Source organism: Manacus candei, unplaced genomic scaffold, assembly GCF_025592945.1.
Source record: "Manacus candei isolate 608988 ecotype Guabito, Panama unplaced genomic scaffold, ASM2559294v1 h1tg000028l, whole genome shotgun sequence".
Classification (NCBI taxonomy): Eukaryota; Metazoa; Chordata; class Aves; order Passeriformes; family Pipridae; genus Manacus; species Manacus candei.
Window position 1 is genome coordinate 5,959,981 of NW_026138076.1, and position 16,745 is coordinate 5,976,725.

At 39.8% G+C, this 16,745-nt stretch overlaps 2 protein-coding genes across 2 annotated transcripts; both read right to left on the reverse strand.

The window, feature by feature from the left end:
* On the reverse strand, positions 1 to 2,448 carry LOC127472174 (toll-like receptor 6). The gene has a single exon (XM_051789947.1). It carries the CDS (start codon positions 2,446 to 2,448, stop codon positions 19 to 21), a length of 2,430 nt encoding a protein of 809 aa, XP_051645907.1. The 3' UTR covers positions 1 to 18.
* An 8,008-nt stretch (positions 2,449 to 10,456) lies between these two features.
* LOC127472181 (toll-like receptor 1) lies at positions 10,457 to 15,986 on the reverse strand. The gene is made up of 2 exons (XM_051789992.1): positions 15,962 to 15,986; positions 10,457 to 12,552 (listed from the first exon to the last, which is right to left on the reverse strand). Exons 1-2 carry the CDS (start codon positions 15,969 to 15,971, stop codon positions 10,529 to 10,531), a joined length of 2,034 nt encoding a protein of 677 aa, XP_051645952.1. The 5' UTR covers positions 15,972 to 15,986; the 3' UTR covers positions 10,457 to 10,528.
* Positions 15,987 to 16,745: the final 759 nt, after the last annotated feature.

The window sequence follows — 16,745 nt, forward strand, 5'->3', positions numbered from 1 at the left end:
ATTCGCATACTTATGCTACTAAGTATATGTAACATCACTCTGCTCCTTATTTGCTTCAATGGCTGTGGGCAGGTTAATGTTAATAGCTGCCCTCAGGTTAGCCCAGAAAAGGCCATGTTTGCTCCTCTCCTTCGGCCACTCCAGGTAGGTGCGTTTTGCCATGAGAGCCTTCAGCTTGTGATACCTGGCAGGGATAACGTAGGGAGGGATCGGCTCCAGTAAAATCAGGATTAAGCTGTTGGAATTCTCACTGAATAACTTGTGATGGGCAAAGTACAGCTCATAGTGACACCACTCGCTCTGCACAAAGTTGGGAGACAACACAAAGATCGACCTGTAGCTCTTCTCAATGCAGTTAATGATGTTCTCCACAATGCTCTTGCCGGGGACAAAGTTTCTCTCGTGCTGGCAGAGTTGTATGCAGCCCTCCCCCTTCTCCAGGTTTGGGATCAGCTCGTTCTTCACCCACAACGCATCGTGCTCGCTGTAGGAAATGAACGCGTGGAACTGCAGAACCGTCTCCTGCTCTTTGGGGTGGTTGTGCCAAGCTCTCCGCTTCGTCTGCGTCCACTGCCACGTCATCCGCACGTACCAGGGCACATCCAGGTAGATGCACAGGAAGGACACCACAGCCACCAGCACCAGCGTCAGCAGCAGGGCTGTCACCAGCAGCAGCGCTGTATTGCAGACCAGTTCACTCAGGTGGAAGTCCTTCAGCTCCGTGCCTCGCAAGCCTTCCGGGTACTCGCACACGTACGCTGATGGCCAGCCAAACAGCTTCCCCCCTGACTGCCTCTCCACACGGATAAAGTCTTGCAGTTCACAGGAACACTTGAATGGGTTGTGCCCAGCTTGGAGCTCCTTGACCCTTGGGCAGCTCTGGAAGAAGTCAGTAGATGGGGTGAGGATCGAGTTCATCTCTATGTTCAGGAACTGCAGGGATGTGAAGCCACTGCACCCCGGCAGGTCAGCCAGCCTGTTCAATGCCAGGTTCAGCTCTTCCAAGGATTTTAGATCAGCCAGCCCCTTTGGGACACTGCTGATCTGATTGTTTTCTAGGTCGAGTTTTTTGATGTTGACTGGCAAGCATTCAAAGACAAAATCTGCCAACTGATTGGAGGACAGGTCCAACTCTGTCAGAGACGCAGCCCACTGGCATTGTGCATCAGCTCCATCGTGGCGCAGCAAGTTGTTGCTCATGTCCAGATATTTCAGTGATTTCATACGGCTGGTCATGAAGCTTACCTTGAGAAGGCTCTCAAATTTATTCCATTGCAAAATAAGTAATTTCAGATCTATCAAAGTGCCACAATTCTGGAACAACTCATCCGTCAGGGCATTGTGAGAAAAATTTAAATACTGAAATGAGCTTGTTCTATTGGGGCAAAGCATGTGTGGCATATATGCATCATATATTGTCAAACTGGCAATATTCATCTCTGAAAACTGTCTGTATAGAACCTCCTGGTTGAAATAATAAATCTTAATACGAACATGCTCCAAAGTTAATGCTTTCATGGAGCCATCCAAAGAGATTAACTGTTCCAGAGAACTTAACAAGGGTGGAAACTCATATTTAGTCAGCTCCCCCAGTGATCCCTGAAAAGTCAAATTTCTCACAGTCAAATGCTCCACAGGTGAATACCAAATAAGCAGGAAAATTTGCAGAATGATAGGCCATTGTACATCCACAGTGTCAAGAATGAGAGCTGTTGTCTTGATTTTCTTCAGAAGCATTAAAGGAGGAGAGGGAAAATATTTATAGCTCAAGGTATATATTAAGTTAACTATATTTAAATTTTCTGAAGTACTCATTCCATCGTACAAGAGGGAAAAACTGAAGTTTTGGTTTGCTGCAAAATCGATGTGGAGCCTCTTTGTATTCAAGGCTGTCAGACTCTGAGGCTCATACAGAGAAAAGTTTCCCAAGGTCAGGAAGACAGTGTGCAGCTGCAAATGTTTGATATACCTGAAGTCTGACCTTCGTATCATCATGGCACTTAATCCTAGGTACTCCAAACGAAACATATTCTCAAATTCCTGGCAGATAGGCAAGGCAGTAAACTTATTGTAAGAAAGATCTAAATGTCTAAGACATGCAAGAGTTAGACAGTAAACTTTCAAAATGTTATTATGAGATAAATCTAAGTATTCTAAATTTTCATTAAAAACAAAGACACTAAAGTCAAGCACCGTAATTAGATTATGAGAAAGATTTAATACTTGAAGGTCAGAAAGATAAATAAATTCTGAGATACTAATTCCAGAGATCCTATTATGTGATAAATCTAATACTTGAGTATGTAGTGGAATGTTTTTTGGAACATTAGTTAGCAATCTGCCTGAATAATTTGCAATAAATTCATTTTCCACAGTTGGCTGGATATTATTCCATAGTGTGAATGCAAAGGCACAAACAAAGACATAGGTATTTGTGAGGGGTCTCATTATGCTATCCAGGTTTATCTTGTGTTTTTACAGAAACATAGAATTATATAGTTGTTTTCTGTTCAATATGTCTCACTGTTGAGTCCAGCCCTATGAAAAGAAAACACATGGAATTTGATGAAATTGTTGAACAGTTGAATTTGGTTTTTCATTGCTAAAATAAGGTTCAATACAAAATAAAAAAATATTTTTACATACTCTTGTTCTAAGTTCTTATCAATTGTTCTCATGCCCCCCCATTCTCTAATCCCAGTTATTGTTTTTCTCTGTTAAATATAAATTAATTCCTTTATAATGGGAGGAATATAATCACTGGTATGTTAAAAACACATAGATGTAAAGAAATACAACTTTCTCAACAATCCTGAAAAGTACAAAACTGGCACAAGTAGAAAATGCATTTAGGAATAAAGGAGAACAGAACAAGGCCCTCATCTGCTCTTTCTGTACATCCCAAGGTCACACACATTTGGGGACAGAACTTCAATAGAACCACCCTCACAGGAACTGGTGCAAAAACAACCTCTTCAATCAGAAGAGCCGAAGGATATTCCTCTTCACACCTCAAAGACTCTGGACATGGCCATACACCCCCTCAGGTCAGCTGATCAGCTTTGTCTGTGCTATAGCACAAAGACATAGGGGTCCGTTTTTCCAATAAGCCAAGAATGCTAAGGAAAAATTTTACTGTCCATTGTATTGGGCTTATGTGGTGAAGTTTTGTTAGCGGGAGACTACAGGAGTGGTTTCTGTGAGAAGCTGCCAGAAGCTTTCTCTATATTTGATAGAGCCAGTGCCAGCCAGATCCAAGGCTGAGCCCATCAGCAATGGTAGTAGTGCTTCTGGGATAACATAATTCAGAAGGGGGAAAAAAACCCTGGGCAACAGCAAATGCAGCTCAGAGAGAGGAGTGAGAATATACGAGAGAAACAACTCTGCAGACACCAAGGTCAGTGCTGAAGGAGGGGGAGGAGGTGCTTCAAGTGCTGCAGCTGACATTCCCCTGCAGCCTGAGGTGAAGGTCACGGTGAGGCAGGCCTCACCAGCCCATGGGGTCCACGATGGAGCAGGTGGATGCCTGAAAGAGGCTGTGACCTCATGGGAAGCCTCCGTTGGAGCAGGTTCCTGGCAGGACCTGTGGACCCATGGAGAGAGGAGCTCACACTGGAAAAGGTTTACTGGTAGGACTTGTGACCCTACGGGAGACTCACATTGGAGTAGTCTGTTCCCTAGGGGAGTGTACCCCATGGAAGGGACCCACGCTGAAGAGTTCTTGAACAACTGCAGCTTGTGGGAAGGACTCACATTAGAGAACTGTCTCCCATGGGAGGGACCTCACACTGGAAAAAGGGGAAGAGAGTGAGGGGGAAGAAGCAGTAGAAATAACATGTGATGAACTGACCGCAACCCTCATTTGCTGCCCTACTGTGCCTTTGGGAGAGGAGGTAGAGAAATTGGGAGTGAAGCTGAGCCCAGGGAAGAAGGGAGGGGTGGGAGGAAGCTGTTTTGAGATTTGGTTTTATTTCTCATTACCATACTCTGATTTAATTGTAATAAACTGAAATAATTTCTGGAGATAGAGTCTGGTTTGCCTGTAACAGTAACGTGAGAGTGATTTCTCACTGTCCTTATCTTGCCCACAAACCTTCATTATATTTTCTTCCTGTCCAGTTGAGGGGAGTGACAGAGTGGCTTGGGGGGACATCTGGAGTCCAGTCAGGGTCAGCTCACCACACTCATGAATTTTGTAACACTAGTCTGACCAAAAGCACACTAATGGGAAAACCACACCATGACTGGACACTACTTATGAAGCAGTGATTCCCAGAAACAGTCTGTTTCAGTTTTAAAATTCTGTCCCTGTGTAATCTTTTGTTAAATAAACCCCAAAACCCTATTTTTTCAGTTCAAGGTTATAATGTGTGTTAGTCCCTAATAATTTTATTAACTGATATGGAAACTCGACCCTTCCCCTCCAAGTCTCCTACCAGGTTTAATCAAGTTTTCTTTTAATCAAGTAAAGCAAAAATATATGCAATTAACATCACCAAAAGCAATAAAAGAGTAAATCAGTAAAATATAAATTCAACATACAGATGAGCATTTTCACTGAAATCTCCACATGCAAGATTATCTTCCAACACTGAAGCAATACTAGCACCTGAGATTTGATGAAGTCCAAGATAAATATAGCAAAGAGAAAAAATTATGAATAATGGAGCAATTATAACCCACCTTTAGTGCATGGAACTCATCTCCAAGTTGATGAACCAGCAAAATTCTTCTGCATAGTCAGTTAATATCCTCAAAATAGAATTTCAAACACATGTAATCTTCAAGATGGGGAATCTCACAGGAGATGCTAATTTCTTAATAATTACTACCTCAGGAAGCAGAAAGAACAGGATTTTTTAACCAGGCTACACAATTCTAAGAATTAATAAAATTTCCATACAATGCAGGTATTAAGAGCACAATGAAAGGGAACTTCTAACAGTTCAGACTAAAAATACATTTACTTCTGTAATATTTACATAACTGTACAGTTCAGGAGAAAATAAACCTATCTGCAGTACAGAATATTCCCCGTGGCAAGATTATTTAAATAATTCTGCATTTCTAATTTCAAGTCTGCTTCTGTTGTTACACAGATGTTCTAGAAACCCATCAACTGCATCTCCTCTTTGCACACACAGAAAAGAGGAAGCAGAACCCTCGCTGAACTTCTCTTTGTGTCAAGATCTCTTGCAGAGCCCTACGCTGACAAAGTTTTTTGCTCCACAAGCAGAGTAATTAATGTAACACATTGTAACACAATAGCAAACGCTTATATCTCAAAAGTTAGTAACAGGGGCAAACTGACACAGTTAAAAACCTTTACAGGTCAGTTTTCTTTACACTAGAAATGCCTCGGATAGGTATCAAGGATATCCCACATTGTAGTTTCATTCAAAAAAAATTACAAAAAATTAACAGAGAATATTCCCTATGATAAGAAAACTGTAATGAAGCCATTAAGAATACGGCAATATAGGGCAATCAGTGGATGAAGGGATCCAGTAAAGCAGCCATTCACTTCAAGTTTTGAACAGGGGCACAAGCCCAGGGAACAAATCAACAGAGCAGAGAGTGAGTGTATTGCAAAGGCAGATGTAAATAACTGTCCCGGTTTTGGCTGGGATAGAGTGAATTTTCTTCCTAATAGCTGGTACAAGACTATTTTGCATTCAGTGTGAGAACAATGTTCATAACACACTGACGTTTTAGTTGTTGCTGGGTAGTTCTTATTTTTAAGACATGGACTTTCCTGTTTCCCATGCTGTGCCAGCAAAGAGGTGCACAAGAAGCCGAGAGGGAGCATGGCCAGGACAGTCAATGTGAACCAACCAAAGGGATATTCCGTAACGTAGAATATCACACTCAGTATATAAATTGGGAGAGGGTTGGCCAGGAGGGCTGATCATTGCTCAGTGATGGGCTGGGCATTGGTCAGTGGGTGATGAGCAATTGTATTGTATATCACTTGTTTCTCCTGCATTTTATTCCTCTCTCTCTCATTGTCATCATCATCACCATCATTATCATCACCATTACTATATTTTACTTTGTTTTAATTCTTAAACTGCTCTTACCTCAACCCACAAGTTTTACTTTTTTTCTGATTCTCCTCCCCACTGGGGGTGGGGGACAGCAGGAAAGTGAGCGTGGTACTTAGTTGTGGGCTGGAGTTAAACACAACAATAACCAAAACCAACATTTCACTCCCATAAGCCTCCAAACTAACACAACAGCTAAAGATTCAGCTAAAGAACCTGAAAAGCATGAAACTTTATTCTAGATAGCAGTGCTAGCTACGTTTCAAGCTTGCATTAGATTCCTTTGAAAGTTTTCTTTTGCAGTTACCTTTTCAATTTTGTAAATAATTTTATCCTCTGGTTTGCTGAAAGAAAACTGCTATTTTTCACTTTGAGATTGATGACTAAAACTGAACTGAACTAAAATTATTCTGGTTTTCTCTGTGCAGAGAATTGAGTAATATGTTAGAGAAAAGTCTGGGTCATCTGTGACCTGAGACAAGATCAGGGATCATTAATGTTTCTCAATAAGCAGGAAGAGTCTGCTTGTCAGCTGACACTGCCTTGACTCAAAGTTAAAAGAGAAGCTCCCATTTCTAGCCATTCATCCATGAAAATAAGTAGACTAAGGCACTTGTTGACAGAACAACGATATTGCAATAATGCAGAACAGTGGCAGTTTTACTTCCAATATAATCCACAAAAAAACTTTGCTGCATGGATAAAATCAAATACACCATCAACTGTCATCAGAATTGAAGCTAGTGCACATATAGCTATAAAAAGCACCTTTTAGTTGTAGTGTGTTTAATTTCCTTACCACTCTTCTTTATGAGACTTTAAAATACATTCAAATAAACAGTTTGACATGAAGAAAAAATTGCAATGAGCTAAAATAAAACTGATACTCCTGAATACCTCTGTTAAACCATTAGAAACATTGCATAATGGTTATTTTTACTAACCAATTCAACAAAGTTTTGTTTGGGGCTGTTTTCAGTTTACTGATTCAGTCATTTTGTATGACAGGCAAAAAATAAAAGCAATGTATTTCTGTTCATGCATCCTGAAAAGTATGAGCTAAATACCATTCTTTCCATAGTCAGTACATGTACATTCATGCAGATACTTTGTTCCATTTCTGAATTTTATACTGCTGGGGTTTTTTGCAGATTGTTCTACCAATGAGCACCTATCTTCATGAAAACATATTTCACACTTCTGCTTGTGTGTTGTCATTAGTTACCCAGACAGGAACCACAGCTACACCTGGCCAGGTATCAGAAGCTATTCAGGACCAGCACCGTGCCAAAAGTGTGAAGAACCTCTCTAACTAGAACTGCAGAAGTGAGCTTACATGTGCAAAACATGGAACTAAAACATAGTCAGAGCAGACGGACTCATTGAAGCACTCATGAAAAGTTAATTGCAAAGCCATTGGTCATACCGAGGATTTTATCTTCAATTGCAACTCTCATTGTCACAAATTAACCCTGTATGTCAAGTAGATGAAACAAAGGCTAAATGCCACAAGTTAAAGTGAGCAGAGACTGTATCACATTTATGCTCAAGCCTATCTTTCTTTGGCATAAATAGACACAAGGTTCAAAGCCGTGGAAATGAAACTGGTAACACAGAGCCACCTTGAAGAACACACGACTTTCTCACTTTATTGGTTTATAAATACTGCTTCCTCTTGATGAAACAGTGACTAAAAACGAGCAGTATAGTCAATCTCAGTAAATATTTCCAAAAGAAAAACAAGACAAACCAAAGGCCTGAGTAAAAACATGGGTTTCACAGAGGTTTTGAACCTCCCCCTCAGCAGAATGCCTTATCTCCCACAGAGTCCCATTATTTTCCCTTGAGTGCCTTTCCTTGCTCTAACTCTCTGCAGTTGATCTTCTGTGATGATGTTTTGTAACGCTTCTAAAGCCATAAAAGAGCCCAGCTCTCAGCAGGGCAACCCACATTGTGTCAGGACTCTCAGTCTGTTGCAGTTTAGTTTCCTTTGTACTATACAATACCTAGATATACATAAAAACATTTACACTTCAACTTCATTTTGCACATTTTTTTAGGTTTGGGAGAGTGTTTAACCCCCATACTATCAGTTTTGTATGTTGATATTTTAATGTACATAAAAATAGCATTCCTACTAGTCACTGAGCTGACTAGTCAAATGCCAGGAATCTGCTCTGATATGGTATCTGACATGAGAACACATTTACACACTCCCTTTTCCTGATAAGTGGAGTGCATTAGCAGTTCCAGATTTCAGTGCAGAACCAACTGCAGGAACACATCACCAGGCTGCACAGAAAAGGTTAATTACTTTCCAAAACAGATAAAGTGGTTGACGTGATGTGAGACAACACACGGTCCCAGTACAGGAAAAATTTCTTCGTGGATTAAAACTGGTTTTATCGAAAGGTTCGAGAGTATGACAGAGGCTAAAATAATTGTTTGAAATATTCTGATATATATCATTTGAGAAACTCATCATCTCCTGTGGAATCAGACAAACTAGATGTAATAATTCATTGCATGTGTAGCTGTTTTATCAATTATTTGGTACATATCATGGAAAAAAAAAAAAAAGCTAATAGTATGTGGGCTTCTGGTTCCAAAGTACAAGTTTTAATTGATGCCTATGCTTATTAAAAGCCACTCTTTCCACTCAAGGATTTTGGACATATACCAGAAACCTGTAATTATATATTTCTGCTTATCATCACACCAGCTACATCCAGATGTCAGTTTCCCAAGTTCTTTCCAAAAAGGCAAGCAAACCTTGCTAAAACCTTCAAGTCCTTCTGGAGGAAGGACTCCTGGTGCACTTTCTGAATGTCAGGGAGTTTCTTTGTCCTCCAGCCAACAGAAGAAGCCAGATGAGTTCTTAAGGTTACAAACAACAGGGGATATTATCTGTATTACACAAGTTTCAAGGGCTACTGACTTAAAAGTCTGAGGCTCTCAAAGAAAATTTTCAAGCGAGGCACCACATAACGATCCAGCTATCCCTGCTTCTGTGAACGGGATAGGCAAACCCCAAAGTCAGATCATCTTCAGTTTTTGAAGGGTTAGATGAGTCATACACTGAAGCATGAGTGGGAGGGGAAGGAGGAAGCAGAGAAAACAACATTCGTTTCTACAGTCCTGAATGAAGTGGCTTCAATTTGGTAATAGGCGTTATACTAATCTTGAGGCTAGGTGGGATGTGAGAGCTAAAGGTGATAAATTTGACCTTTCCTCTACAGGTCATAAACAGTCACTCACAGCTCAAGACTTCAAGTCAAGAAATCTCAGCCTGCTTAGACCTCATGCAAAAAGAAATATCAAAATTAATATTTTTTTTAATAATAATGGAAGAAAAGGATGAGATAAAATGCAAACATTCTATACATAATGAGGATTTCTTAACACCCCTTCTTCTCTCATATTCTTGTTGAAACACATTTTTGAAGGGAAACTTCCTACTTGCTGGCCATCTAACTGTGGTATTTCAAATGATCTTCCCTTCTTGGGGCAAAGAGGAAGTTTGCTGTCATCATCTTTAGCAGCTGTGAATGTTTTCCTGAGCCCAGCTATGCTTTTTTGAAGCTGAAACAGCACAAATACGGGTAGAGGGACCTGCTGTATTTCTATAAAGGAAAGCAAATATTGTGAATGTAGTTTGTGTTTCTAACTCCATTAATAAAGTCTTACCTGCGGTACCAAGACCTGGCAATTTTTTTCAGCCTCTGACTGGTTATTGCCTTTTTGATCACAACTCACAGCTGTGCTACAAAAGCTGTTTCAGCTGAAAAGGACAGATTCTTTTAAGACTCATAAAGTAAGATATAGGGGCGAAAAGAAAAAAAAGAAGAAAGCTAGGAAAAAAAGGCATGATGTAGAGAAGTCAGGAGTTTCTCAAAACATGAATAACGATGAGGAAGGCAGTTCTGTTAATGCAGATAACCTTGGGTCAGGGTATTTCTCAGGATCAAAATAGTACCAAACTATCAGAGGATGAGGACTAGAGCTCTGATTGTCAATTCACTACTTTTCCCTTGCTGCAGTGCCAAGCTATGAGCTCCAAAAGGTGAAGCAGCTCATCTTTCCTTTTTTTTCAGGATACGTAATTTTCTTTCATGCAGACTAATTTTAGTAAAAGATGTCCTTTGACCAAGTTGTCTGAGCTTTGTGATTAGAGCAGCTCTGCAAACTCTCCATCAGCTTGAGTATTTTTCCACACCACTATGCAAAGTGCCCCAGACTTTTATTCTGCTGAGGAAAAACTCACTACCATAGAGCAAAATCCACATTCAAATTCATTTGTGATTTGCTATCACAAGAGATTTGCAATAAGGTGAGTTGGATTTTGACTACAGTTAGGAGGCAATACAGACAACCAGGTAGAAACAAGGTTGTGTAACAAAAAGTTAAATACATTGACAAAAAAGGAAAAAAAATATTTATTGCTTCTCAAAGATAAAACAGAAGAAAATCCATTAGAAAGGTTCTTAATCTGTTTCCCCACACCGGTTTTCATCACTGGATGGCAGGTTAATGTTAATAGCTGCCCTCAGGTTAGCCCAGAAAAGGCCATGCTTGCTCCTCTCCTTCGGCCACTCCAGGTAGGTGCGTTTTGCCATGAGAGCCTTCAGCTTGTGATACCTGGCAGGGATAACGTAGGGAGGGATCGGCTCCAGTAAAATCAGGATTAAGCTGTTGGAATTCTCACTAAATAACTTGTGATGGGCAAAGTACAGCTCATAGTGACACCACTCGCTCTGCACAAAGTTGGGAGACAACACAAAGATCGACCTGTAGCTCTTCTCAATGCAGTTAATGATGTTCTCCACAATGCTCTTGCCGGGGACAAAGTTTCTCTCGTGCTGGCAGAGTTGTATGCAGCCCTCCCCCTTCTCCAGGTTTGGGATCAGCTCGTTCTTCACCCACAACGCATCGTGCTCGCTGTAGGAAATGAACGCGTGGAACTGCAGAACCGTCTCCTGCTCTTTGGGGTGGTTGTGCCAAGCTCTCCGCTTCGTCTGCGTCCACTGCCACGTCATCCGCACGTACCAGGGCACATCCAGGTAGATGCACAGGAAGGACACCACAGCCACCAGCACCAGCGTCAGCAGCAGGGCTGTCACCAGCAGCAGCGCTGTATTGCAGGCCAGTTCACTCAGGTGGAAGTCCTTCAGCTCCGTGCCTCGCAAGCCTTCCGGGTACTCGCACACGTACGCTGATGGCCAGCCAAACAGCTTCCCCCCTGACTGCCTCTCCACACGGATAAAGTCTTGCAGTTCACAGGAACACTTGAATGGGTTGTGCCCAGCTTGGAGCTCCTTGACCCTTGGGCAGCTCTGGAAGAAGTCAGTAGATGGGGTGAGGATCGAGTTCATCTCTATGTTCAGGAACTGCAGGGATGTGAAGCCACTGCACCCCGGCAGGTCAGCCAGCCTGTTCAATGCCAGGTTCAGCTCTTCCAAGGATTTTAGATCAGCCAGCCCCTTTGGGACACTGCTGATCTGATTGTTTTCTAGGTCGAGTTTTTTGATGTTGACTGGTAAGCATTCAAAGACAAAATCTGCCAACTGATTGGAGGACAGGTCCAACTCTGTCAGAGACGCAGCCCACTGGCATTGTACATCAGCTCCATCGTGGCGCAGCAAGTTGTTGCTCATGTCCAGATATTTGAGTGATTTCATACGGCTGGTCATGAAGCTTACCTTGAGAAGGCTCTCAAATTTATTCCATTGCAAAATTAATGTCTCCAGTTGAATTAGGTTGTCACATTTTTGAAAAACGAAGTCTGTTAATTCATTCTTTAAAAAATTTAAGTGTCTAAAGGGACTAACAGATGAAGGACAAAGCATATGAATCATCTCTGATTCAGCTATCGTCATGTCTGCAATATTCATGTCTGCAAATATTCTGTATACGTCATTCTGATCGAAGTACAGATCTGTGATTTTAATTTTCTTCACTGTCAGTGCCTTCATAGAGGTACCTGAATAGTCAAAGTCATAGCTTTTGACATCCGACAGTTGAGTGACCCTGCTAATGTCGAAGTATTCAATGGATGAATGCCATACAGTCTGAAAAATATCCATGAGAGCACTCCAGTCCACTGACACATTTGTCAGCGTCAGATTTTGTAACTCGGAGCCTTGTGTGAAATTAGATAATAAAACTACCAATTTTTTTACATTGTCATTTGTGATTTCTGACAATGACAGGCTTTCTGTAGTATTTTGTATCACAACCCAGTCAAAACTAGATTTGGACTGATGTCTATTTGTATATAGGAGTGGCAGGCTCTTGATTTTTTGGTCAGAACTATCTTCTGGAAAACTGTTAGAAACAGGTGTAAGGAGTTCATTTTCCACAGACAGGCTGACATGGTTCCAAAAAGTTAATGCAAACAGACACTTGTAAACAAAAAAGTTTCTAAGAGAGCTCGTATTTTCTGACATACTGCTTTTTGTTTCCTTGGAGATGTTCAAAACTTCTCTATCTGTCCATCTTTGTTCTAATCCTGTTGGAAAACAAACAAACAAAAGCAAAAACCAGATTGTATTATTAAGTAGCTATGCAGAGACCATCAGAGCAATAGATTTTTTTATGGTTCCAATTTCTCATTTTTCTCTTTGACTCAAAAAGCAATGAAGGTGCCTACTATCATTCAGGAGAGACATTATTTATTAACAGAACACCACTGAAATTTTCATTTGGTAAATATGTTGTATTTAATACATAATGAGCCAGTTTCTTAGAAAGCATGTCTGATTTCATAGCTGACTAAAATTTGCTGCTTCCTTGCAGAATTACTGCTGTGATTCAATGTATTATGAAGGCTTCCCACAAGTGCGCAATATACTTTGATTAGAAAGTACATTAAGTGAGATTCTCTCCTGAAATACGTGAACTAGACTCAGAGACATTATTTTAAAATGCACTTGTGACTATAAAACTTGGACTGAAACTTAGGATGGAACCTGAATCAAAATCTGGATGTCTTTAGGTAGCTGAGATTGGATCCTCAGTGCTTATTTTAACTGGGAAAACTGGAGCAAGGGTAGAATGTTCTCTACTTATGCCATGAGAAAGTCCAGAGAAAAGTTTGCTTCTTGTCTGAGCTTGAGCATTTCCTGAATTTAGACTCTGAAAGTGGGGTATCCACTCATGTAGTTTGTCAGGTGTACACAGAGGACACCAAACACACACTGGGAATATCGGCATGCTAAACAAAAATATACCAGTCATAGAACCTCTATACACAGAATCCAGCCCTGACCTAAGGTCACTGACCTCAAATGTCCCTGTTGTGAAAGAAGGGCTAATTTAAACACAATTTAGTGGGAAAAAACATCATAACCATGGGTTTGCTTTGATTTTCCTAATGGAGGTCACTTTTTCTTTCTGAATGTAGGAGCTCAGGGTAGCCAGCCTCCCTTTAAGTCAGTAGCTGTGAATGCTGCCTTAAATCTCCTTTTAGATATTGCCATAACTCCATCAGACCACCCTTCCGAAAGAGGAACTGATAAGAACTTAGTTAGCACTTTCATACACGTAAATCTTGATTGAAAGTTGTTTTCTGGATTTCTGAAATCCTTTTATTTCCCCTTTTCCCCTTTTCCATCCCATTACTTTCAAATAATAATTATTGCCTGAAGCTTTCCACAGTACACATTAATGACTGCACTGGCTTTCAACTTTCTCTTGATATTAAAATGGCTAAATTGTGAGTATATATTTTGAGTGCCTCTACATGAGACAGAAATAGCTATCACTTGTTGGACTAAATTTACAACCTCAAGAACTACATCCTCTGTGCCATTAACCATTCCACAAGTTTTCTCAGAATTACATTACTGGGTGTAAAATATACATTCTCCTTGATCTAAAACAACCTATATTATGAAATCTCAACAGTACAACAGCAACAAAAAAAACCAGTCCACTGAGTTCTTTTGTAAAGAATGCATTAAACTAGGCTTGGAAATCATCTAAAAATAGTCGGATAATATGGTAAAACTTTTCCAGCCTTTTTCAGATTTTCATTGGAAAAATTATATTCGTCGTAGCCCTTAATAGGGATCTGGCCATCCTCTATCCTATTCTTCTGATTGTTTGGGCAATTCTACTAATGTATAAATAAATAAAATATGTAGCTTCAAGAGAAATTAAAAAAAAAAGTCTATGTTTAAATCATTATTCCTTCTTGGGATAAAATTTCTGTAATATCCAAGGACTAGATGAGAGAAAGATATGATTCATCCATATTTTTATTTTCTTTCTCATTCCTATATCCTGGCATTCAGTCAAATTATTTACGAGTACCTTCAAACTTCCTTTAGAACATCCTATGAAGCAACAGAATTAAAAACTGTTATAACACATAACCTGTGATCTGGGGGCTAATGCTGGAGAAATTATCCTTTATAGTCATATTCCTTTTAATTCACAAGTGTCCTCAAGTCTTCAAACTTGACAAAAAGTACTTGCTATCAAGAAAAGCAACCCAGGAGGGTATGCAAACCAAGATCACAGCAAGAAATTGTCCTGTTGTTTAAAGAGCAAGAGAAGAGATCAAAACTGAGGTTTTAAGAGTTTTTCCAATATAAAATTGGTATAAACTGACTAAACTTTCGTATAAGAAATGTACAGAATATATTGAGCTATGAAGGTTCAATATTAAGATATGCACTTCACAAGTTATCACCATAACACAAAACTCTAGTGTTACAAGTATGCCTTTCACAGGGATGAAATATATTATCAAGTTAGACCCATTCCTGAACTGTACAAAAGCTATTTTCATTAATTCACTGTGACCCCCTTAACTGTGGGTGTAGTGCTAATACAAAGAGATTGCTATTTGGTCAGCTTCTTTGAATAAATGTACTGAACATAAGCAACTTTACCCTCATTTCTTACCCACACACTTGAAAGTACACCATAAGCTTGCTAATAACCCTCTATGGAAAACATGGGTCATTTTCAGATAAGATGCAGAATAGAAAACAGTTCTAGCTAACCACATAAAATCAGTAAAATGAAAACTTGCTCACCAGAAATCCCTGTTCTCCGAAAAAGCAGAAAATGTACTCAGGAAAAGACAAAAAGAAAACTTCCTGTAATTCTATCCTACTGAGTAACAATATTTAGGAACGCCCAAACTTTTTATACAAATGTTTGTGCCATCTACTGACAGCTTGTAAAATGGCATTTGCCTTCCTCCAGACGTATTTTCCACATACAACACTACTGTAATATCCGTATTATTCAATTATTATTGAACTATGTGTTTTCGTGCTTTGCAATAGATTAAACGGGGGAAAACTAATCTTTTTACCAACTTCCTGTCTTTGTTAATTAATATGAAAATAAGTACTTTGAGTAAGTTTTACACGGAAATTCAAACATCTCCTCTGAACTTAATAATGATCTAAGTTTACATGCATTATTGTGATTTTTTTCCATTTTGATATACCAATTCAGTTGTCAAGTTATTATCAAGGCTGGTTTATAAAAGTACCATTTGTCTTAGTTTAATTTACATTTAATGGGAATGGAAAAATAATCTCTCTCCTGCTCCAGCAGTGTTGTGATTGGGTTAAACAGAGGACACGGAAACAGTGGGTAGGGTTTGGTTTTCGTTGTTTTTTTTTAATTAAAACAGAGCAGTGACTTCAGTATTGAATGCCCAAACACAGGGCTATTGTCCCAGCAAAGACATAATCCAGTCTTTCTTTATTTCTGCATAATGTTGGTCAGAAATTCTACCATAGCTGAGATCTAAATATAGAACTGCCACAATACAACCTACCTTACTGGGTTAGCATACCACAGCTCATTCATGATTTAACACTTCAATGATTCAATGGTCTTGTACAGAATCCACAAAACTGACAGTGCAAGATCCACGTTACAGTCAAAATTACCATCTCTCATGGGTAAAACAATCTCCAGCTATTGTGATTCCCCTATGACGCTACCCTTCCACAAGCTCCACTGAAAAGCAGAGGGAAATCCATAAGACCACTCTAGATTTCATTTTCAATAAATACATCTAACATTAATAAATTAAAATTCTCTGACACTTAAATTCTCACTGGAAGACCCTCAAAAGAAACTTATTACTTAGGGATACAAATATTTGTTCTGCTACCACCTACCTTAATGAGAAACTTGAGAGACTTTTTCCTGATAAGCGTGTAAGTCACACATCATGATAGGTATTTGTAATGCACGCTTCTGAAAACTGTGGCTTTATTTTGTGGCCTCCTATAGTATCTCTCCTCAGCGATTCACAACACGTTATTTTGCCTCCTGTGGCAATGGTAATTTTTTTCTTTGGCAGACTACTGACAAAAATGATGTTATGATAAATTGTGGAACTGCTTTTATCATCCTAAAGGACATGCTTCGCCTTAACATAAAGTGGTAAAAAGAGGAAGGGGTATGAGGAACTACAGAGATAAAAAACACAGGTTGTTGGGCAAGAGCCTGCAAGCCCTTTGCTCAACCCAGTATTTCTTTGGTGGCTGCAGGTACCCAGTGTCAACAGCAACTGACTGGAAATGTGTGCATGTACCACCCAGTTTCTGTCAGAGGCATTTCCTGTAAACACAGTGATAACGAGGGTGCAAAGCAGCATCTGAAAAGTTAAATCTCAGTTGTTTAATTCTGTAACCCCATGCATCGGTAGGTGCTCCTTTTGAGGAA

Coding starts and splice junctions, on each gene's coding strand:
- LOC127472174 (XM_051789947.1), bottom strand. CDS start 2,448: ATGAGACCCCTCACAAATACCTATGTCTTTGTTTGTGCCTTTGCATTC.